The 23,994-nt window shown below is 51.3% G+C and overlaps 2 protein-coding genes across 3 annotated transcripts; one reads left to right on the top strand and one right to left on the bottom strand.

Moving 5' to 3' along the window:
• Positions 1-33: 33 nt before the first annotated feature.
• On the bottom strand, positions 34-12,068 carry LOC142251629 (deoxyribonuclease-1-like 1). Of its 2 annotated transcripts, none has more exons than XM_075324604.1 (10): positions 11,972-12,068; positions 10,555-10,700; positions 8,764-8,964; positions 8,601-8,689; positions 8,445-8,525; positions 7,875-7,987; positions 6,563-6,675; positions 6,199-6,356; positions 2,449-2,539; positions 34-1,006 (listed from the first exon to the last, which is right to left on the bottom strand). In XM_075324604.1, exons 3-10 carry the CDS (start codon positions 8,899-8,901, stop codon positions 866-868), a joined length of 924 nt encoding a protein of 307 aa, XP_075180719.1. In that variant the 5' UTR covers positions 8,902-8,964; positions 10,555-10,700; positions 11,972-12,068; the 3' UTR covers positions 34-865. The 2 variants fall into 2 exon arrangements, with proteins under 2 accessions (XP_075180719.1, XP_075180718.1); XM_075324603.1 differs by lacking the exon at positions 11,972-12,068 and adding an exon at positions 11,691-11,811.
• Positions 11,571-22,710, top strand: LOC142251630 (mitochondrial carnitine/acylcarnitine carrier protein-like). Its single transcript, XM_075324605.1, has 8 exons — positions 11,571-11,760; positions 15,476-15,603; positions 15,852-15,942; positions 16,085-16,202; positions 18,852-18,924; positions 19,053-19,162; positions 21,067-21,188; positions 21,330-22,710. Exons 2-8 carry the CDS (start codon positions 15,500-15,502, stop codon positions 21,390-21,392), a joined length of 681 nt encoding a protein of 226 aa, XP_075180720.1. The 5' UTR covers positions 11,571-11,760; positions 15,476-15,499; the 3' UTR covers positions 21,393-22,710.
• The last annotated feature ends 1,284 nt before the right edge of the window (positions 22,711-23,994 follow it).

A 23,994-nucleotide genomic window follows, 5' to 3' on the forward strand; every position in this document is an offset into this window, starting at 1 on the left:
CCTGTGATATAAAGTAGTGAGACACCGCACATATACAGTATAAAAAGGATTTAATGCAATATACAGAGTATATACAAGAGGATGAAACACATCGGTACCCACTATTATTATAATGCCCATGGCGCCACATAATGGTGGAGACTAAGAAGTGCATGGAGCGAGAGATATACAAAGTGGCAAAAGGGCGAGCACAGTAAGGCCTTGTGCACATGCTGCAGCTTTTAATGTGTTGTTTTTTGTTTTTTTTTTTGCCACAGCACGTAGATTGGGTGCAGGAAATTCCTGCACCCAATCTGCAGCATGTGCACATAGCCTAAGTCTCGAAGAGATGATGGGTGTTAATCCCATCCGTTGTATTTCATGTTTCTGCAACTAGAGGGCATCAGATTGCACACTGATGGCGGCACAATGATTGGGGGGGGGTTATAGGTTTGGGGGTCTACCCTGTATTGAGCACTAGCAGTGGATTGTCAGTCACAGATATATAGACGATAACATCCCTGAGGTGTACAGAAGAGGAGCCCGGGAGGTAGAGATGGCGGAGCTTAACCCTTTCCTGAAAAGAACCAGTAAGCCCAGCGAGGCAGTGGTACAAGCCGAGGTCAGTGGGGGCCGACATAGACAGAAGGGGCCCCTGTGCAAGAACAGTATATGGGCCCTTTGACAGACGCTGCTTAGGAGGTGAATGTGGCCCCCTTACTGTAGGTGAGGAACAAGACGAGGGGCAGATAAGCCAAAGTTGGCCCTACAGGGGCAGTCATTCAGTTCTCCATGCTCCATTCTCTTCACCCTTTACGGCACAGGTTGGCCTCTTGGACTTGCCCAAGGTTCCTGAATTTGGATAATTCATCCCGGCACAGGATCGTCACTCCTGACTTATGGAAAGTTCCAGAATCCACAGGAGGCCGAAAATAATGAGTGTGAGTGACGGAAGGAGAGTCCGGGAGCCGCCCAGAACCAGGTACAGGTCCATCTCCACAGGGTAATGGTCACTGACTTTCAGGGCCTGCGAGAACAGAACATGCCAAGGTTACACATAAATACAGCTATCCATCTATGGCAGCCCCTGAGGTTGAGGGGTACTGCTGGACCTCCAACCAAAATATTAGGCACAAGGTCGCTCATCTAGGCTATGTACAGTCATGGCCAAAAGTGTTGACACCCGTGAAATTGTTTGAGAATATAAAGTATTTCTCCCAGAAAATTAGTGCAATTACACGTTACATTATACATGAGTTTATTCCTTTGTGTGTATTGTAACAACACGAAAAAAAGAGGAAAAAAAGGCAAATTGGACAAAAGAAATTCAAGCTGTCCTGCAGGCTCAGGGGCATCCGTGTCAGCGCAAACTATCCGTCCACATCTGATTAAAGTAAAATGCTATAGAAGAGACCCAGGAGGACCCCACTGCTGACACAACGAGAGAAAAAGGCAAAATGTACGCGAGTGACCAAAATCCTTCTGGGAAAGTGTCTTGTGGATAGATGAGACCAAGATAGAACTTTTTGGTAAAACACATTATTTGACACCTACAAAGAAAAGAACACAGCACCTACAGTCACACATGGTGGAAGTCAGAGATGTTTTGGGGTTGTTTTGCCGCTTCTGGCACTGGGGGCCTTGAGTGTGTGCATGAAATCTGAAGATTAGCAAAGAATTGTGTGTGGGAATTTAGTGACTAGTGTCAGAAATCTGGGTTTGCATCCGAGGTCATGGGTCTTCCAGCAGGACAATATCCCCAAACACTTCAAGAAGCCCCCAGAAATGGATGGAAACAAAGTGATGGAGAGTTCTTAAGTGTCAGCAATGAGTCTGAATCTAAATCCCAAGAGGAGAGGAGAAAGGGGAGAGGAGAGAGGGGAGAAGAGCGGAGAGAGGGGAGAAGAGCGGAGATTGGGGAGAAGAGAGTGAGTAGAGAGGAGAGGGGAGAAAAGAGAGGAGGGGGAAGAGGAGAGGGGGGAGGGGAGAGGGGAGGAGAGAGGGGAGGGGAGAGGGGAGGAGAGAGGGGAGGGGAGAGGGGAGAGGGGAGGGGAGAGGAGAGAGGGGAGGGGAGAAGAGAGTGAGTAGAGAGGAAAGGGGAGAAAAGAGAGGAGGGGGAGGGGGGAGAGGAGAGAAGAGAGGAGAAGGAAGAGGAGAGGGGGGGGAGGGGAGGGAGGAGAGGGGAGGCCTCCAAATATGTGAGACCTGGACCAGTTTAAAAAGAAGAGTCCAACCATAGTTGCGGTTTTGTGTGAAATTATGTCCAATTTGCCCTTTTTTCCTCTATTTTTGTGTGGTTCCATTACACTCAAATGAAATAAACCTGTGTATAGCAAAACGTGTGTAATTGCAATAATTTTCTGGGAGAAATACTTCATTTTCTGTAACAATTTCAAGGGTGGTAACACTTTTGACCATGACTATGTGGGGGACCCCGACGACGTCTGTGTCCTCCATATTGAACCGTACCTCCTCTTCAGTGAGCTGCAGCTCCTCTGCGAAATTATAAGTCCCAGATGACTTCACCAAGTTCGTCACCTCCTGCCCATAAACCACGATCCTAAAAGACAGATCCAAAAAGGACAATTAATACTGATCCCTTTAAGGGGTTGTCGATTAGACAATAAGCTCTTGTATTCCACAAGAGATGTCATAAATGTCTGATAGATCACATGGTCATAAGTATTCAGCCCCTTTGCTCAGACCGGAGAAAGGACGGGACTCAGCACCAATTCCAGGATAGGAAAATTATAGATCCAACGAAAAATATATAAAAGTGTAGAAACTCTATTCAAGGATTAAAAATGCAAGAAAAACCATCTTCGGTTCCATGACACCATCATGGCTTGACGCGTTTCGGACAGTTGGAATGTAGATAAGTCCTTAATCATAAGCATGATTATGATTAAGGGCTTATCTATTCAATACTGAGCAAAGGGACTGAATACTTATAACCATGTGACATACTGAGCAAAGGGGCTGAATACTTATGACCATGTGACATACTGAGCAAAGGGGCTGAATACTTATGACCATGTGACATACTGAGCAAAGGGGCTGAATACTTATGACCATGTGACATACTGAGCAAAGGGGCTGAATACTTATGACCATGTGACATACTGAGCAAAGGGGCTGAATACTTATGACCATGTGAGATTTCAATTTTTCTTGTTTAATAAATTTGCAAAAATTCATACCTTTGTTTTTTTGACAAGATGGGGGATGGGGGGCAGAGTCAACATTAATGAGAAAAAAAAATGAACTTTTTTGAATTTACCAAATGGCTGCAATGAAACAAAGTGAAAAATGTAAATGGGTCTGAATACTTTCCATACCCACTGTATATACACACACATATGTATGTATATACGTATGTATGTATGTGTGTATATATATATATATCTATATATATAATTGCCTTATTCTGTCTGTCTGTCTGTCTGTCATGCTCCGAAATTGTGTCCTTACAGTGACACAAAGCTGATTGGCCGCTGGGCTCGCCATGGCCCCGCCCCCCCACACGGATTGGCCTCTCGCCCCGGCTCTCTGCAGGCCCCGCCCCCCTCACGCAATCCACGCTCGCTCTGGCCCAACTGACACGGAGCCCCGATTCCCAGGTGAGTACACACACACATCAGATCACACTCACTCTCACACTCACCTCACACATCACAACATGCTGGGATATCGCTTGCTTCTACACCGGCTCCGTCAGGATCCCGGCAGCGCCACACATAACCTTGCGATGCTGGGATCTTCACGGAGGCCGTGAAAGCTGGTAACCATTATACACATCGGGTAACTAAGGTCCCTTAGTTACCCGATGTGTATCATAGTTACCAGTGTTCACCGGCTCACACTCACTCTCACACACACATCACACACACATCACATCGCATCCACACATCAAGGTCCTGCAGCTGCGGAACATACACACACATAACAGCACACACACACACACACATACACACACAAATCATATCACACTCACACACACCTCACACATCACATCGCATCCACATACTCACAACATCCTGGGATATCGCTTGCTTCTCGGCCTCGATACTGTGCTGTTGTGATCTTCCAGGACCTGCCGGAGGATCACATGGCCAGAAGCATGTGATATCCCCGGATGTTGTGAGTATAAGCGCGTATGTGCGATATCGTCAGTGTCTGTGTGTGTGAGTGTATGCGATCGGGTGTGTGTGAGTGGATGCGATCGGGTGTGTGTGAGTGGATGCGATCGGGTGTGTGTGAGTGGATGCGATCGGGTGTGTGTGAGTGGATGCGATCGGGTGTGTGTGAGTGGATGCGATCGGTTGTGTGTGAGTGGATGCGATCGGGTGTGTGTGAGTGGATGCGATCGGGTGTGTGTGAGTGGATGCGATCGGGTGTGTGAGTGTCGGCAGAGGAGCACGGCGTGCTGGAGGAGGCTGGGAGCAGAGAGGCTGATCATGGGGAAGGCTGGGAGTAGAGAGGCTGATGCTGGGGGAGGCTGGGAGGGGGAGGCTGGGACGAGGGAGGCTGATGCTGGTGGAGGCTGATGCTGGTGGAGGCTGATGCTTGGGGAGGCTGATGCTGGGGGAGGCTGATGCTGGGGGAGGCTGGAAGGAGAGAGGCTAATGCTGGTGGAGGCTGATGCTTGGGGAGGCTGATGCTGGGGGAGACTGGGAGGGGAAGGCTGATGCTGAGGGAGGCTGGGAGGAAGGAGGCTGGGAGGAGAGAGGCTGATCCTGGGGAAGGCTGGGAACGGGAGGCTGATGCTGAGGGAGGCTGATGCTGAGGGAGGCTGGGAGGGGAAAGCTGATGCTGGGGAAGGCTGGGAGGACGGAGGCTGGGAAGAGAGAAGCTGATCCTGGGGAAGGCTGGGAACGGGAGGCTGATGCTGGGGAAGGCTGATGCTGAGGGAGGCTGGGAGGGGAAAGCTGATGCTGGGGAAGGCTGGGAGGACGGAGGCTGGGAGGAGAGAGGCTGATCCTGGGGAAGGCTGGGAGAGGGAGGCTGATGCTGGAGGAGGCTGGAAGGAGAGAGGCTAATGCTGGTGGAGGCTGATGCTTGGGGAGGCTGATGCTGGGGGAGACTGGGAGGGGAAGGCTGATGCTGAGGGAGGCTGGGAGGAAGGAGGCTGGGAGGAGAGAGGCTGATCCTGGGGAAGGCTGGGAACGGGAGGCTGATGCTGAGGGAGGCTGGAAGGAGAGAGGCTGATGCTGGCGGAGGCTGATGCTGGGGAGGCTGGGAGAGGGAGGCTGATGCTGAGGGAGGCTGGGAGGAGGGAGGCTGGGAGAGGTAGGCTGAGAGAAGAGAGGCTGATGCACACACACACACACACACACACACACACACACACACACGCGCGCGCACTGCACAACACACCACACACACACACACACACACTGGGAACCACAAACAACTGCCCTACACAGACACCCACACACACAGACAACGCTGCACACACACAACACCCAACACACAAACACCGCGGCACACACAAATATACGCACATACCGCACAACACACACATTGCACAAAACATACCTCCCCCCAAAACACACCACACCCACACAAACCGCGCAACACACACACAACGCTACAGACACACAGCGCTCCACAAACAACGCAACACACGCAACACACATACAACACCGCTCTCACCCCCCGTCACACCCAGACAACACCCAGAACATGTACAGCGCCTACACAAACACTTGGTAACTACAGACAACAACATCTCTCTCTATATATATATATATATATATATATATATATATATATATATAAAACAAAAATCATACATGAACTACACAATACGTAAATTCTAGAATACCCGATACGTAGAATCGGGCCACCTTCTAGTATATATATATATATATATATATATATATATAGACACACACAGATATGTATATACTGTATATATGTGTGTGTGTATACATATATATCTATACATATATATCTATATGTGTGTGTATATATTATATATATATATATATATATATATATATATATATATATATATATATATATATATATATATATACACATACACACACACACACACACTATCTCTCTCTCTCTATAATATATATATATATATATATATATATATATATATATATATATATATATATATATATATATATATATATATATATATATATATATAATATGTGTATACACATGTCATATATACAATTAGAAGCACAGGGTCCTTTGTACCTGTCGTACGGGCAGACGGTGCTCTCCTTCACGGTGGTGTCGGTGCTGTCAGGAATCAGCCATTGGAAGTCGGGGTCCGTGTATAGGCGGAGGGTCTTTTTCTTCTTTTTGGACAGATACTTGCAGCCGGCGTTAAAGTCTCCCATTAAAATGATGTTCTGTTGGGAATTAATGGTAAAGTCTAAACTTATCGATCTGTGAAATCAATGGAGCAATGAAGAGACGGACGCGATGGATCCTGGAAATATCGACTCGATGGACGTGGAAGATAAAGTCGGGGTGCTGCTGCAATATTGTGACAACACTCCCCCCCCCCTTCACCACCCAATGATATATAAAATTTGGACCACCCCTTTAATCCTACCTTACATCTCCAGCGCTTTCGGACGTCCATGAATACGTCATATAGGGCTTCCAGTTCAGTGCCGGCCTTCTCTGGTTCTGTGTGCTGCGGGATTATGACCAGATCCTGTAGATCTACGTAGAGAGAAGCGTTATATCCCCCCACTGATCCCAGAGACCCCTGTAATCTATATGTGACGCCCTGGACCCCAGGGGTCACAGGTCACTACACTCACCACATACACCCCCAAACTAGAAAGGTACCACCAGTCAACCACAAAGACCTGCTGATTGCCTCCCTGAGAGTTAGACAGGCACACCAGGTGGGCGGAGTCAGGTGGAAAGACACGCCCCCGAGGAGTCTGCTGGCCTGAGGCAGGAACACAGTAAACAGTTCAGTTCAGTACAGTGGAGTGGAGAGTAGTGGAGTGCAACAGTCAGGCAGGCAGACGGCAGTGGCCGCCTGCAGGAGACCGGGAATACGACCAGCGGAACCGTCAGGGACCGCCGGAACCGAACCGGGGAGCTAACTGGATACCGGAGCACCAGGCAGGGTACTCAGACCCCGACTAGGCTATATGCCACCACCATAGTCAGATTAACTGATTGCGGTCTGGACCTCAGGGGTTCATTCCCACCAAAGTCCCAATTGAAGACAACAGCCCAACCCGTCCGGATAAGAGCCACCGCCAGAGGCCAGAGGTCCAAGGGCCAGCGTCTGCGGGCAAAAGGGGCTCCTACGACACATACATGCCGGGGAGCGGACAACCAGTGCCCAGGCACAGTGGTCACCCTACAAACACAGGTGCAGGAGAAAGGCGGACATTGCCAACCCGACTAGGAAGCTGCAGCCGGCTGCGGGCCCCGTTCATTCCTCCGTTTAATTTACCAGTGACTCTGTGTGGTTTAATCGTGAGTATAACAGTGCCATCAGGCACCGCGCTGCACCGCAACCCTGCGCCCTGCACCCCTGCCCACAGCCCGACCGGGTCCCGGGACCAACATCCCCTACCCACGGAGGGGTCAACACCTAGCTACGCCACTACACCTCTCCCGGGAGTCCCCGTACCTTCACCGCAGCGGTGGTGTCCACAATCACCACAACCTGTGGGTGGCGTCACGAACAATCATCCCAAAACCAAATACCCGCATCCCCCGTGTGTAACGCCAACCCCCTTGCAGAGTGACGTGATCCCCAGGTCCGTGAGAGGCTCGAGCCACCACCCGTAGAACGCGAGCACGGATCCGAGGGGCTCGGGGGCCGCAGCTGAGGCCACGGGGCGGTACATATACACGTGTGGATGATGACATATCGGCTCGTCCCGATCACTGACCTTTTGACTTTAGGGCGAATCGAACGAGGTACGGTTCTCGGGCGAACACGTCCGGAGCGGCCGGATCATCATCATCATATTTGTACTGATCGGTCACCGAGATCTTGAGTGACCTACAAGGGGACATCGAAAAATATCAGCAGGGTGCAGCAAGCTGCGCTCGACTCCATAGGCTACTGTGGGGTCTCCTGACTCTCCCCCGACGTTTCGATTACAACTGTTTGTAGGGGTCAGGTAGCGGCTCATGCACGTATATGGCGGGAGGACAGATGTCCTCATACAGCGCCTCATAAACCGCCAAACACTTTTGTAATGAGATTCTCTAAAATTCAAATTTAAAAATAAACTCCGCAATAGAACTTGATTCCAACTGTCATTTTCTCTTCATCACCGTGGTAACAGACTACAAATATGTTCCGTGTAGTCTGAGCCTCCAGCAGAGGAGTAAAGGGGAACAGATCCAGGGCAGTGGTGTCAGACTACACAGCGTTTGCTTGCTCTCTGTTGCCATGGAGACACATAAGCCTGCACTGGAGCTGTGTACAGTAAACGGCATCTTGCAGCACTCACTTGTATATGAAGACGTATTGTTCTGTGTATGACTTGCGTCCGAGCGGAGGGCTGTGCACAGCCGAGTACACGTCCTCTTGTCTGTGAGGAGAAAGAAAGGAGTTAACCCCTGCCTGGCATCTTCCGATTTTTCTTCTTACCCATGATCCTCCTCACCTGTTGAGGGCGGCCATAAGTTTGGACAATGCGATCCCCTTGGGGTCATGCACTTCTTGAAGGAGGAAGATGTCACATCGGTGGATGATCTACACAGATAACATCGGAATTAAGGACCCCAAACTCCCAACCGACGGGATTGTACCCCCCCTTCCCCACATACTTTGACCACGACGCTCAGGATATCGTGATTGGCGGCTTTCTTCTCCCCGAAGTGTTGGCCGTTGAAGGCGCAGATCCTGAAGGGCCACACGCAGGGCCACGCGGTGCAGAGGACGAGGAGGTGGCACCAGATGCCCATGATCAGCGGTAACAATGCCGGCGCTGAGAACTGCTGCGGTTCTGTTCCTCTGTGTCGGGTACTCTGTAAGGGTTACACAATAATCAGGTTGCTTCATTTTATAGACTTTACCCTCCCTGGCAGAAGCTCCGTACAGCAGTGCCAGCAACGCCGGGAGCTCACCGAGAAGACAGCGAGCGCCTCCAGTCCGGCTGCGCCCCCCCGTACTATACACGGGCACCTACCGCTCCACCGCACACCACCATAATGCCCATACACTGCTGGTAGCACGTCCCACAGTGCCCCGTACACCCTGGATTCCCTGACGTTGGCCCCTTACACTATCACTAGTGGGCACACCCTGCTCACTATCAGCACCGTCCACGGTCATTGTGGTCTCCGGAGCCTTGTGTCCTCTCCCACACCCAGCGGCAGCGACCCCTCGGAGAGGCCGGTAGGAGCTCGCTGAAGTCACATCCATGTCCTCGGAGAATGGAGGTCACCCTCTGGCGTACGTCAAGCACTTTGTATCTGGAGGTATGGGAGGTGTGTGCCTCACCCTGGCCGGGCAGCCCATGGACACCGTCAAGGTGAGTGCGGAGCTGGGAACGGATTGTTTTGCCCCCGGTCATCCGGGTTTCGACCCTGCTCTCCTCCCTCGCTGCTTTGCAGCTTTGTCCCATTCATGGTAATGGAGCTGCAATACCAGTCACAACCTACAGACAAGGGAGGCGCTGTTTTTCAAACCTGGACAGTCCCTTTAAGTCCAATATTGAATTCATTGCAGGCAGCAAGTAGTCACTCATCACTGCGGCCCCTCTACCCTTACATTGCTCACCCCTAAACTGCAGAAATAAAAAGCCAAGGCTGTTGTGGAGGGACTTGTGTCTCATCTCAGATCTGACCGCCGGCAACCTCCGGGAGTAGGTATCTGACCGCCGGCAACCTCCAAAAGCAGGGGTCTGACCACCGGCAACCTCCAAAAGCAGGGGTCTGACCACCGGCAACCTCCGGGAGCAGGGGTCTCACCACCGGGCAACCTCCGGGACTAGGGGTCTCACCACGGGGCAACCTCCGGGAGCAGGTGCCTGACCACCGGGCAACCTCCGGGAGCAGGTGCCTCACCACCGGCAACCTCCGGGAGCAGGGGCCTCACCACCGGGCAACCTCCGGGAGCAGGTGCCTCACCAAAGGGCAACCTCCGGGAGCAGGGGCCTCACCACCGGCAACCTCCGGGAGCAGGTGCCTCACCACCGGGCAACCTCCGGGAGCAGGTGTCTCACCACCGGGCAACCTCCGGGAGCAGGTGTCTCACCACCGGGCAACCTCCGGGAGCAGGTGCCTCACCACCGGGCAACCTCCGGGAGCAGGTGTCTCACCACCGGGCAACCTCCGGGAGCAGGTGTCTCACTACCGGGCAACCTCCGGGAGCAGGTGTCTCACCACCGGGCAACCTCCGGGAGCAGGTGTCTCACCACCGGGCAACCTCCGGGAGAAGGTGCCTCACCACCGGGCAACCTCCGGGAGCAGGTGCCTGACCACCGGCAACCTCCGGGAGCAGGTGTCTCACCACCGGCAACCTCCGGGAGCAGGTGTCTCACCACCGGCAACCTCTGCTATATTTGCAGTAGTGGAGCCATGCTGCTGTGTGCACCGTCCTCGCCCCTCATTTACCGGTGTAATACTTGTGTCTTCAGGTGAATCTACAGATCCAGGCTCGGCCGGCGGGAGGACAGAAGCCGCAGTATAACAGCACTGTGGATTGTTTCCGCAAGATCCTCTCCCAACAGGTAAATATGGCCGAGGAACCACAGGGCGACCTAGAAAGAGGAAACCAAGCACGAGTGATACAGGACCACCACGAAGAGCCCCACCCTGGCCGCGCACCATGCAGGGCAACACCAGGCACAGCTCCATTCATGGGTACCTCTGCACGCCTGGGGGGTCCGGGTACTCGTCACGAGTAGATCGGAGGCTCCGATGGGTGCGAGGTACAGCGTATAACGGAAATCAACGGGGAACTCGAGCATTTTTCGAGATCTTTCCCATTGACTTCCATTATATGAGTTGAGCCCATCTGAGCATCCGAGCATGGTAGTGCCCGCTCATCACTAGTTACCAGTACAGAGCACCCGAGCATGGTAGTGCCCGCTCATCACTAGTTACCAGTACTGAGCACCCGAGCATGGTAGTGCCCGCTCATCACTAGTTACCAGTACTGAGCACCTGAGCATGGTAGTGCCCGCTCATCACTAGTTACCAGTACTGAGCACCCGAGCATGGTAGTGCCCGCTCATCACTTCACTTCTAGAGAGCTGTCTAAGTGGACATGGAGGAGCAGATGGCACCAAGTGACGTGGAAGAGCAGCTGTGCCGCCCCCGTTCTGTGCCACGGTCCCTGGGCGCGGAGGATAATCTGGATGACAAAATAAACATCGTATTAAGATGGACGAATAATCTTTAGGCGGACAGTTATAAACCTTGATTCTCCCGTTAAAAATTAATTCAGTCAAGTTATGGGGGAACAATGTAAATTGTGCATCCGACCCTAAAGTGCACATAATTTTATAGGAGATAAGCGTCTCCCGGACTTTCCGCAAGGGTTAACGAGTCCAAAACGTGCCATTGTCAGCACCCGCCATTCTGGCATAAGGGAGTAAAAGGATTTGTGTATTTCCAAGAGGAGTCCATTGGGCACCCGCAGAGAAGGCGGCGGACGGTCCTAGGTGCGGACTCGGGTAATGTCCTCATGTTACCTAATGCCGAGGAGGACGTGATTGAGACACAAACATGTCACATAATGACCCGACCTGACAGCTGGAGCCTGTGTGTACAGCGTCCAACGGGCTGCAAATCTGCTCCTGGGGAGATCCAACCAAGGTAATCCTCAGAATCAGCAGAGCCGCTGACAGCCATCACTTGGCGGAGCGATTTAGGAAGCCCTCCATTTCTGGGCTGGGGGGGTCACTTATAGGAGACGGAGGCGACACAACGGTGCGCGGTATTACATAACAGTACAGAGCGGCACAATACATGGACAGTCACTCACAGTATATATATTATATACACACGCCGGCTTCCTACACCTTACCTCAATATCCCGAGCCCCGGTCTGCGCTCTGCTCCCTCCCTCCGCTGTATATGACTCACTGAGTGGTGACATAGGAGCTCGCACCCCCTCAGCCCAGACAGAAAACCCGGCTGTGACGCTGGGCGGGAGCTGCAGGGGGAAGGAGAACAGATCAGTTCCCCTTTTTAAAACATAACATTCGGCATATGGACAAGATTAACACATAAAAAAAACCCAAAGGATCCACACGCACACGCAGGATCCACACGCACACGCACACACAGAATCCACACGCACACACAGGATCCACACGCAGGATCCACACGCACACACAGGATCCACACGCACACACACAGGATCCACAGGCACACACAGGATCCACACGCACACACAGGATCCACACGCACACACAGGATCCGCACGTACACGCAGGATCCACACGTACACACGCAGGATCCACACGCACACACGCAGGCCTCCGAGACGCAGAGACCGCAGAGAAGGATCCAGTGATGTTGTTTCTTAGCTTTTTCTGGTGTTCTTGAAACAAATTATACAGTGCTTTGCGAAAGTATTCAGCCCCCTTGAATCTTTCAACCTTTTCCCACATTTCAGGCTTCAAACATAAAGATAAAATGTTAATTTTCTGGTGAAGAATCAGCAACAAGTGACACAATTGTGAAGATGAAGAAAATTTATTGCTTATTTTAAACTTTTGTAACAAAGAATAAACTGAAAATTGGGGCGTGCAATATTATTCATCCCCTGTAAGTGAATACTTTGTAGCGCCCCCTTTTGTTGCGATTACAGCTGCAGTCTCTTGAGGTATGTGTCTATCAGTTTTGCACATGGAGAGGCTGAAATTCTCGCCCGTTCTTCCTTTGTAAACAGCTGGAGCTGAGTGAGGTTGGATGGAGGCGTTTGTGAACAGCAGTTTTCTGCTCTTTCCACAGATTCTCGATTGGGTTCAGGTCTGGACTGTGACTTGGCCATTCTAACACCTGGATACGGTTATTTGTGAACCATTCCATTGTAGATTTTGCTTTATGTTTGGGATCATTGTCTAGTTGGAAGACAAATCTCCGTCCCAGTCTCAGGTCTTTTGCAGACTCCAAAAGGTTTTCTTCAAGAATGGTCCTGTATTTGGCTCCATCCCTCTTCCCATCAATTTTAACCATCTTCCCTGTCCCTGCTGAAGAAAAGCAGGCCCAAACCATGATGCTGCCACCACCATGTTTGACAGTGGGGATGGTGTGTTCAGGGGGATGAGCTGTGTTGCTTTTACGCCAAACATATTGTTTGGCATTGTGCCCAAACAGTTTGCTTTTGGCTTCATCTGAGCAGAGCCCCTTCTTCCACATGTTTGGTGTCTCCAGGTGGCTTGTGGCAAGCTTTAAACAACACTTTTTATGGATATCTTTGAGAAATGGCTTTCTTCTTGCCACTCTTCCATAAAGGCCAGATTTGTGCAGTGTAGACTGATTGTTGTGCTATGGACAGACTCTCCCACCTCAGCTGTAGATGTCTGCAGATAATCCAGAGGGATCATCGGCCTCTTGGCTGCATCTCTGATCAGTCTTCTTCATTTTTACCTTTGAAGCCTGAAATGTAGGAAAAGGTGGAAAAATTCAAGGGGGCCGAATACTTTCACAAGGCTCTGTATATCTCCAGCTATCGCCAAAGCGGGAGATTAGAATCCTTTCTTCCAGCTTCTTTTTTATTTTTGCTTCCATTTTTTATGCATTATTGCATCCTTATTTTAACATATTCTTTATAAAAAAGCAAAAAAGAAAATATCATTACTTACAGCAAGATGGAATTGCAGCTGTATATTGCTCAGGCCAAAAGACTACTACCACTCCAGCAGGATACAGCTGAACCCCCGCTAGGTGGAGGCAACACAGGTGCAGGTGGAGCCATTCACACGCACTTCTAAATATGGAGGAGGTGATGGCTGGATGGTAAAACTGCACACTGGTGGCTTGCATAGAGCACTGTTCACACTAGCAGACGCACAGTCACAAACCCGCAGCCTATTAGGTGACGCCCATACTATTAGATCAGGCGGGCTGCCAAGCCGTACCCCCACTGCGCGCTACGTAGGGACAGAAACTCCGATAGCAAGGCCTAACAAAAAGGGGCCTGGCTGTATCCTGTACAAAAAAGTTTTTGAGTTTTTTTGTTAGCGTTATGGCCATAAGACGTAAGCCTACAACCCTCGTCTTTTGGCCTGAGCAATATACAGCTGCAATTCCATCTTGCTGTAAGTAATGATATTTTCTTTTTTGCTTTTTTATGTTATATATAGTGTAGGGACCTACAAGCATGAGGTTCCCGTGACGAGGGTTGTAGGCTTACGTCTTATGGCCATAACGCTAACAAAAAACCTCAAAAACTTTTTTGTACAGGATACAGCCAGGCCCCTTTTTGTTAGGCCTTGCTATCAGAGTTTCTGTCCCTACGTAGCGCGCAGTGGGGGTACGGCTTGGCAGCCCGCCTGATCTAATAGTATGGGCGTCACCTAATAGGCTGCGGGTTTGTGACTGTGCGTCTGCTAGTGTGAACAGTGCTCTATGCAAGCCACCAGTGTGCAGTTTTACCATCCAGCCATCACCTCCTCCATATTTCACCTCCTCCACCTGCACCTGTGTTGCCTCCACCTAGTGGGGGGTTTAGCTGTATCCTGCTGGAGTAGTAGTAGTCTTTTGGCCTGAGCAATATACAGCTGCAATTCCATCTTGCTGTAAATAACATATTCTTTAGCATTTTGTATAGTGATGAATGGGCACTGCCATGCTCGGGTGCTCAGTACTGGTAACTAATGATGAGTGGGCACTACCATGCTCGGGTGCTCAGTACTCGTAACTAGTGATGAGCGGGCACTACCATGCTCGGGTGCTCAGTACTCGTAACTAGTGATGAGCGGGCACTACCATGCTCGGGTGCTCAGTACTGGTAACTAGTGATGAGCGGGCACTACCATGCTCGGGTGCTCAGTACTGGTAAATAGTGATGAGCGGGCACTACCATGCTCAGGTGCTCAGTACTGGTAACTAGTGATGAGCGGGCACTACCATGCTCGGGTGCTCAGTACTGGTAACTAGTGATGAGCTGGCACTACCATGCTCGGGTGCTCTGTACTGGTAACTAGTGATGAGCGGGCACTACCATGCTCGGGTGCTCAGTGCTGGTAACTAGTGATGAGCGGGCACTACCATGCTCGGGTGCTCTGTACTGGTAACTAGTGATGAGTGGGCACTACCATGCTCGGGTGCTCAGTACTGGTAACTAGTGATGAGCGGGCACTATGCATATGTGCAGAGATAGAGGGGGGTCTTCTCAGATGCCCCTCCGTCCCCGGCTGAATCTGTTCCCTAATAATACAGTATATACCCCCTCCTATCATGACCATTCTACAATCCGTATACCCCAGTGCAGAGGATTTAGGAGGGGCTCAGCCCCATGTTTACCCTCTTACTTACTTTCCCTCCATATGAAGCAGTTGTGTTTCCTTTCCTTCCTCAGGGGCTTTGGGGTCTTTATAAAGGGATGGGGGCTCCTCTGGCCGGAGTGACCCCCATAATGGCAATGACGTTTTTTGGCTTCAGTCTGGGGAAGAAGCTGCAGCAGGATCAGCCGCACCATACTTTGAGGTGAGATAACACAGATTTGATCCAGTCAGTTATTAGTTATCTCAGCCTCTGGGAACGCTGGGTGACAACCAATATGGCGGCCCTTGTAGGCCTCACGAGCTGCTCCGGACTTTCCCAGACTCCTGAATGACCTGTTCCGTGGTAGTGTATGATATCCGACACTGGAAAAGCTGAGTGACAACAGGGGCAGATGCGTCACCGTGATTTTTTAATATTTTAACCCCCCTCCCTCGATGTCTCCACCTCAGACCGCACCAGATGTTCTCGGCCGGGATGCTGGCCGGACTGTGCGCCGCCATAATCGTGGTACCTGCTGAACGGATCAAGTGCCTGCTGCAGGTAACGTGTCCAAGTCCTGGGGGTCCTGATCTGACATTACTGATGGGCAATATGGACGGGCATGCTGGGAGTTGTAGTTTTTCACCAGCCGACTCCACATGAGCAGGTGTGCAGAAAACAACCCCTTCTTTCTCGTTCTAAGGCTCAGGCCAACAGATCACCGAAGAGGTTTTCGGGGCCGGTAGATTGTGCCGGGCAGCTCTTCCGGGAGCGGGGGATCCGAAGCTTGTACAGGGGCACTGTGCTTACCCTCCTGAGAGGTAACTACCAACATATCCGCTTTCCTTTACATACCTAAGATAATATAAGGGGGGACGTCTGTCTAATATGGGGGCTTCTGGTGCCCACGCATTTCGGAGGGCACCACACAATGCTCCGCTTGTCCTGCAGCCTTCCTACATACACCTGAGGATCAAGGGACAAATCAATGGTTTAGTGCTGTGTCCCCTCCACCTTGTTCCCTTGCTGTGCAGAGGTCCTGTGCCAGCCACCGGTCCTCCTGCACAGTCAGACCCAGGGGTCCTGTGCCAGCCGCGATCCTCCTGCACAGTCAGACCCAGGGGTCCTGTGCCAGCCGCGATCCTCCTGCACAGTCAGACCCAGGGGTCCTGTGCCAGCCGCGGTCCTCCTGCACAGTCAGACCCAGGGGTCCTGTGCCAGCCGCGGTCCTCCTGCACAGTCAGACCCAGGGGTCCTGTGCCAGCCGCGGTCCTCCTGCACAGTCAGACCCAGGGGTCCTGTGCCAGCCGCGGTCCTCCTGCACAGTCAGACCCAGGGGTCCTGTGCCAGCCGCGGTCCTCCTGCACAGTCAGACCCAGGGGTCCTGTGCCAGCCGCGGTCCTCCTGCACAGTCAGACCCAGGGGTCCTGTGCCAGCCGCGGTCCTCCTGCACAGTCAGACCCAGGGGTCCTGTGCCAGCCGCGGTCCTCCTGCACAGTCAGACCCAGGGGTCCTGTGCCAGCCGCGGTCCTCCTGCACAGTCAGACCCAGGGGTCCTGTGCCAGCCGCGGTCCTCCTGCACAGTAAGACCCAGGGGTCCTGTGCCAGCCGCGGTCCTCCTGCACAATCAGACCTCCACTGATCACTGTCACTTTACCAGATGGATTTGCCCTTTGATTACGGCACCATGCAGAGAGCTCCAACACTGGGACTGTGGAGAGAAAGGTCGGCTTCTCTAAACTAATCATTTTAGGGTAAAGTCCTGCAAACCTGACAATTTTGGCTGGGCCACCTGATGCATTCGGACCCCCAGATCTCCCATGGTAGATAACGTTTGGCCACAGAAGGATTGTGCATTTTTAGAGATTAGATGCAGCATCCTCTCTCTCCAAAAGCCCAACCCTTGAAGACGCAGCCAAGAAGACATTCTGCTCTCCTGACACTTTGCCTGTCTCCACTTGCTGGCTTGTTGTCTGCCAGCGTGGGCGGCCGTCTGTTTTGCAAATTGGCATAAGGCAGGTTTCGCACGTCTGGATCTCATGACCTCAGGCGTTTCCGAGCTCAGTCCGTGTTTCCGTCGTGACCTCACCTCTGGTGTTTGGGTGGGACAATCCGATCCAAGCTTAGTCCATGTTTCCGTTGGTGTTTGGGTGGGACAATCCGATCCAAGCTCAGTCCATGTTTCTGTCGGCACCTCTGGTGTTTGGGTGGGACAATCCGATCTGAGCTCAGTCCGTGTTTCCATTGGCTCCTCTGGTGTTTGGGTGGGACAATTCGATCCGAGCTGAGTCCGTGTTTCCATTGGCTCCTCTGGTGTTTGGGTGGGACAAGCCGATCAGAGCTCAGTCCGTGTTTCCATCGGCTCCTCTGGTGTTTGGGGCGGACAATCCGATCTGACATCAGTCCGTGTTTCCATCGGCTCCTCTGGTGTTTGGGGCGGACAATCCGATCTGACATCAGTCCGTGTTTCCATTGGCTCCTCTGGTGTTTGGGGCGGACAATCCGATCCGAGCTTAGTCCATGTTTCCATTGGCTCCTCTGGTGTTTTGGGCGGACAAGCCGATCAGAGCTCAGTCCGTGTTTCCTTCGGCTCCTCTGGTGTTTGGGGCGGACAATCCGATCTGACATCAGTCCGTGTTTCCATTGGCTCCTCTGGTGTTTGGTGGGACAATCCCATCCGAGCTCAGCCCGTGTTTCCATTGGCTCCTCTGGTGTTTGGGGCGGACAAGCCGATCAGAGCTCAGTCCGTGTTTCCTTTGGCACCTCTGGTGTTTGGGTGGGACAATCCCATCCGAGCTCAGCCCGTGTTTTCCATTGGCTCATCTGGTGTTTGGGTGGGACAATCCGATCCGAGCTTAGTCCGTGTTTCCTTTGGCACCTCTGGCGTTTGGGAGGGACAATCCCATCCAAGCTTAGTCCATGTTTCCGTTGGCACCTCTGGTGTTTGGGTGGACAATCCCATCCAAGCTTAGTCCATGTTTCCGTTGGCACCTCTGGTGTTTGGGTGGGACAATCCAATCCGAGCTTAGTCCAGGTTTCCTTCGGCACCTCTGATGTTTGGGGCGGACAAGCTGATCAGAGCTCAGTCCTTCTTTCCGTCAGCACCTCTGATGTTTCGGTTGGACAATCCTATCCGAGCTCAGTCTGTGTTTCCATTGGCTCCTCTGGTGTTTGGGTCGGACGATCCGATCTCAGTCTGTGTTTCCGTCGGCACTTCTGGACCTCCACCACTTAGCTGAACTTTTGCCGGAGCAGAGATCATATCTATACCTACGTTGACAATAATGGTCACCATGTTATAACTCATTTTAACCATTGGTGCCACCGCTGGGGAACCAAACACTTGCTGCCAAATTCTCCATCGATCACAGTATTTAGGGGAGTGCAGAAAATGGAGAGTCCCTTTAATTATGTCATAAATATCTATTGGAAACTGAAACATCCCTTCACATTTGACTTTCCTTCTCCAGATATCCCGGCCACCGGCGTGTATTTCATGAGCTATGAATGGATGAAGGATAAAATGGCGCCAGATGGAGGAAGGTAAGCCGTGGCGATATAGATACCACGTGGGTATACGGACATTAGTGGGATAGAGGGGACAGTAGTCCTATAATAAAGATGTATAGATGACTATGTTCTTCACCGCTGACCATCCTCTTCTTCCATAGCGACCGTGACCTCAGCGCTGCACGGATTCTGCTGGCCGGAGGAGTGGCGGGCATGTGCAACTGGGTGGTGGCCATTCCTATGGATGTGCTCAAGTCACGTTTCCAGACAGGTGAACGGACCGACTCCATATTGGTCTTTCTTGCCCCCTCTGGTCCCATCCTGGGGGGCTCCAGCTATCCTTGTATTACATGAACAGGATGGCCATGATGTAATTACACATTTTCCCTCAAATGGCCACTGCAAGCATTATGGCTGGGCCCCCCATGGCTTCATCAGGACCACCAGCTCATAATGGAAACAGATTATGGGACCCTACTCTATACAGAAACCCCCCTTAATATGACAGCATACAGTGGGTATGGAAAGTATTCAGGCCCCTTTAAATTTTTTCACTTTTTCTTTCATTGCAGCCATTTGGTAGTTGAGAAAAGTTCATTTTTCCCTCATTAATGTACACTCTGCCCCCCATTCCCCCATCTTGACAGAAAAAAAAAGAAAACCTGAAATATCACATGGTCATAAGTATTCAGCCCCTCTGCTCAGTATATCACATGGTCATAAGTATTCAGACCCTTTGCTCAGTATTGAGTAGAGGCACCCTCCCTTTTGAGCTAGCACAGCCATGAGTCTTCTTGGGATCCTGGATTTGGGGATCCTCGGCCATTCTTCTTGCAGATCCTCTCCAGTGTCAGGTTGGATGGTGAACATTGTTGGACGCCATTTTCAGGTCTCTCCAGAGATGCTCAATTAGGTTTAGGTCAGGGCTCTGGCTGGGCCGGTCAAGAATGGTCACAGAGTTGTTCTGAAGCCGCTCCTTTGTTATTTTAGCTGTGTGCTTAGGGTCATTGTCTTGTTGGAAGGTGAACCTTCGGCCAAGTCTGAGGTCCAGAGCATCTGGAAGAGGTTTTCTTCCAGGATCTCTCTGTACTTGGCCACATTCATCTTTCCTTCAATCACAACCAGTCGTCCTGTCCCTGCCCCATAGCATGATGCTGCCACCACCATGCTTCACTGTGGGGATTGTATTGGGCAGGTGATGAGCAGTGCCTGGTTTTCTCCACACATACTGCTTCGAATTATCACCAAAAAGTTCTATCTTCGTCTCATCAGACCAGAGAATCTTATTTCTCATAGTCTGGCAGTCCTTCATGTGTATTTTTGGCAAACTCTATGCGGGCTTTCATATGTCTTGCACTGAGGAGAGGCATCCGTCGGGTCACTCTGCCATAAAGGCCTGACTGGTGGAGGCTGTAGTGATAGGTGACTTTGTGGAACTTTCTCCCATCTCCCTACTGCATCTCTGGAGCTCAGCCACAGTGATCTTGGGGTTCTTCTTTACCTCTCACCAAGGCTCTTCTCCCATGATTGCTTAGTTTGGCTGGATGGCCAGGTCTAGGAAGAGTTCTGCTGGTCCCAAACGTCTTCCATTTAAGGATTATGGAGGCCACTGTGCTCTTAGGAGCCTTGAGTGCTGCAGAAATTCTTTTGTAACCTTGGCCAGATCTGTGCCTTGCCACAATTCTGTCTCTGAGCTCCTTGGGCAGTTCCTTTGGCCTCATGATTCTCATTTGGTGTGACATGCAGTGTGAGCTGTGAGGTCTTATAGAGACAGGTGTGCGCCTTTCCAAATCACGTCCTATCAGTGTAATTACACACAGCTGGACTCCAATGAAGGAGGAGAACCATCTCAAGGAGGATCACAAGGAAATGGACAGCATGGGACTTACATATGAGTGTCTGAGCAAAGGGGCTGAATACCTATCACCATGTGATATTTCAGTTTTTCTTGTTTAAATTTTTTTTTAAAAAAAAAGGTCTACATTTCTGTTTTTTTGTCTGCCAAGATGGGGCTGAGTGTACATTAATGAGAAAAAAATGAACTTTTTTGAATTTAGCAAATGGCTGCAATGAAACAAAGAGTGAGAAATGTAAAGGGGTGTGAATACTTTCCGTACCCACTGTATGACTAAATGCCATTGGCTCTATTGACTCCATCTCACCATCTTATTCCAGCTCCTGACGGCCGATATCGGGGTGTCCTGGACGTTTTCAGGGAAGTCCTGCGAGATGAGGGACCACGAGGACTGTATAAGGGGTTCACAGCGGCCATGTTACGAGCGTTCCCAGCCAACGCGGTGAGTGCAATATCTGAAAGATACAAAGAGACGAATCTTTCACATCCTCTAGTTCTGGGATAATCCAGTCTATGGGGGCAAAACATGGAGATTTCCTCCTGACTCCACACTCAGGTTCTTCTGGTGATTCTTTACTTTCAGGCCTGTTTTCTTGGATTTGAGGCTTCTATGAAGTTCTTACACTGGATGATTCCAGACGTGTGACCCCCGAAACCGGACAATACTGTGCAGCCCCCAAGACCAGAACCCAACGTATGATCGGTGCCAAAAGATCAGAACCCAACGTACAACCGATGCCACAAGATCAGAACTTAACATATGACGAACACCAGAAGATCAGAGCTCTACGTATGATCGGTGCCACAAGATCAGAGCCGAAAGTATAACCAGCGCCACCAAACAAGAGCTCTACATATCACCGGCGCCACAAGACTAGAGCTCTATGTATGACCAGCACCATAAGACCAGAGCCCTACCTATGACCGGTGCCACAAGATCAGAGCCCAACGTATGACCGGTGCCACAAGATCAGAGCCCAACGTATGACCGGTGCCACAAGATCAGAGCCCAACGTATGACTGGTGCCACAAGATCAGAACTCAACATATGACGAACACCAGAAGATCAGAGCTCTACGTATGATCGGTGCCACAAGATCAGAGCCGAAAGTATAACCAGCGCCACCAAACAAGAGCTCTACATATCACCGGCGCCACAAGACTAGAGCTCTACGTATGACCAGCACCATAAGACCAGAGCCCTACCTATGACCGGTGCCACAGGATCAGAACCCTACATATGACTGGTGCCACAAGACCAGAGCCCAACATATGACCTTTGCCACAAGAACAGAGCTCTATGTATGATCGGTGCCACAAGAACAGAGCTCAACGTATGACCGGTGCCACAAGACCAGAGCCCTACGTATGACCGGTGCCACAAGAACAGAGCCCTACGTATGACCGGTGCCACAAGAACAGAGCCCTACGTATGACCGGTGCCACAAGAACAGAGCCCTACGTATGACCGGTGCCACAAGAACAGAGCCCTACGTATGACCGGTGCCACAAGACCAGAGCTCTATGTATGACCGGTGCCACAAGAACAGAGCCCTACGTATGACCGGTGCCACAAGAACAGAGCTCTATGTATGATCGGTGCCACAAGACCAGAGCTCTATGTATGATCGGTGCCACAAGAACAGAGCTCTATGTATGATCAGTGCCACAAGACCAGAGCCCTACGTATGACCGGTGCCACAAGACCAGAGCCCAACGTATGACTGGTGCCACAGGATCAGAACCCTACATATGACTGGTGCCACAAGAACAGAGCTCTTTGTATGATCGGTGCCACAAGAACAGAGCTCTATGTATGATCGGTGCCACAAGAACAGAGCTCTATGTATGAGTGTCACCCCAAGAAAAGCTCTACGTACTTATTGCCCCACAAGATCAGAGCCCAAAGTATGACTGGTGCCACAAGACCAGAGCTCTAGGTATTAATGTCAACCCAAGACCAGCGCCACCAGACCAGAGCTCTACGTCTGCGCGTCACCCCAAGATCAGAGCTCTACGTCTGCGCGTCACCCCAAGATCAGAGCTCTACGTCTGCGCGTCACCCCAAGATCAGAGCTCTACGTCTGCGCGTCACCCCAAGATCAGAGCTCTACGTCTGCGCGTCACCCCAAGATCAGAGCTCTACGTCTGCGCGTCACCCCAAGATCAGAGCTCTACGTCTGCGCGTCACCCCAAGATCAGAGCTCTACGTCTGCGCGTCACCCCAAGATCAGAGCTCTACGTCTGCGCGTCACCCCAAGATCAGAGCTCTACGTCTGCGCGTCACCCCAAGATCAGAGCTCTACGTCTGCGCGTCACCCCAAGATCAGAGCTCTACGTCTGCGCGTCACCCCAAGATCAGAGCTCTACGTCTGCGCGTCACCCCAAGATCAGAGCTCTACGTCTGCGCATCACCCCAAGATCAGAGCTCTACGTCTGCGCGTCACCCCAAGATCAGAGCTCTACGTCTGCGCGTCACCCCAAGATCAGAGCTCTACGTCTGCGCGTCACCCCAAGATCAGAGCTCTACGTCTGCGCGTCACCCCAAGATCAGAGCTCTACGTCTGCGCATCACCCCAAGATCAGAGCTCTATGGCAGCATGAATGATTATAAATGACTGATTGTATAATAAATGGCGGTATAGTCCCCCTGTGCTGTATAGAGACTGGTGCGGGGAGGACATTTCCAGAATCACCTGTGGTCTCCTTATCGGATAGGAGCAGGGTCGGAGGTGGGGGGGGGGGGGTGTCGTTGGGATAGGTCGAGGGATGTTCACACTGGGTGGATAACCAGCAAATTCCTTGTAGAAGTTTTACAACAAATGTGGACGTTGCCTAAAACTGTGATCAGACGGGCGTATTTCCGGGTCAGTATACGGCCTGCAATGCCCGGTATCAGCGCGGGTCTCCAAACCCAAAGTAACCGCATTATATGTATCTGAGAAGCCGTAAGTGTGAGTCAGGAGAGCGGTGGTCCAGCCGGGCATTGCAGGCCGTCTAAAGACCCCAAAATACGCCTGTCTGAATGCAGCCCACAAGTTGTAGTAATATCACTGTTATACTGTACCCGTAATGTGCAGACAGATGCGGACAGACATCACTGTACCTTGTATCAGCACAGTGCACAATATGTCGCCCCCCGGGGTCTGCTCTGCAGCCATCGGGGGTTCCAGCTCATCAGCTCCAGGGGCAGCAGAGCTCTGGGGTTCGCAATCTCCTATAATGGATGAATATAGGGGTATGCGGGA

This window comes from Anomaloglossus baeobatrachus, chromosome 9 (genome assembly GCF_048569485.1).
Source record: "Anomaloglossus baeobatrachus isolate aAnoBae1 chromosome 9, aAnoBae1.hap1, whole genome shotgun sequence".
NCBI lineage: Eukaryota > Metazoa > Chordata > Amphibia > Anura > Aromobatidae > Anomaloglossus > Anomaloglossus baeobatrachus.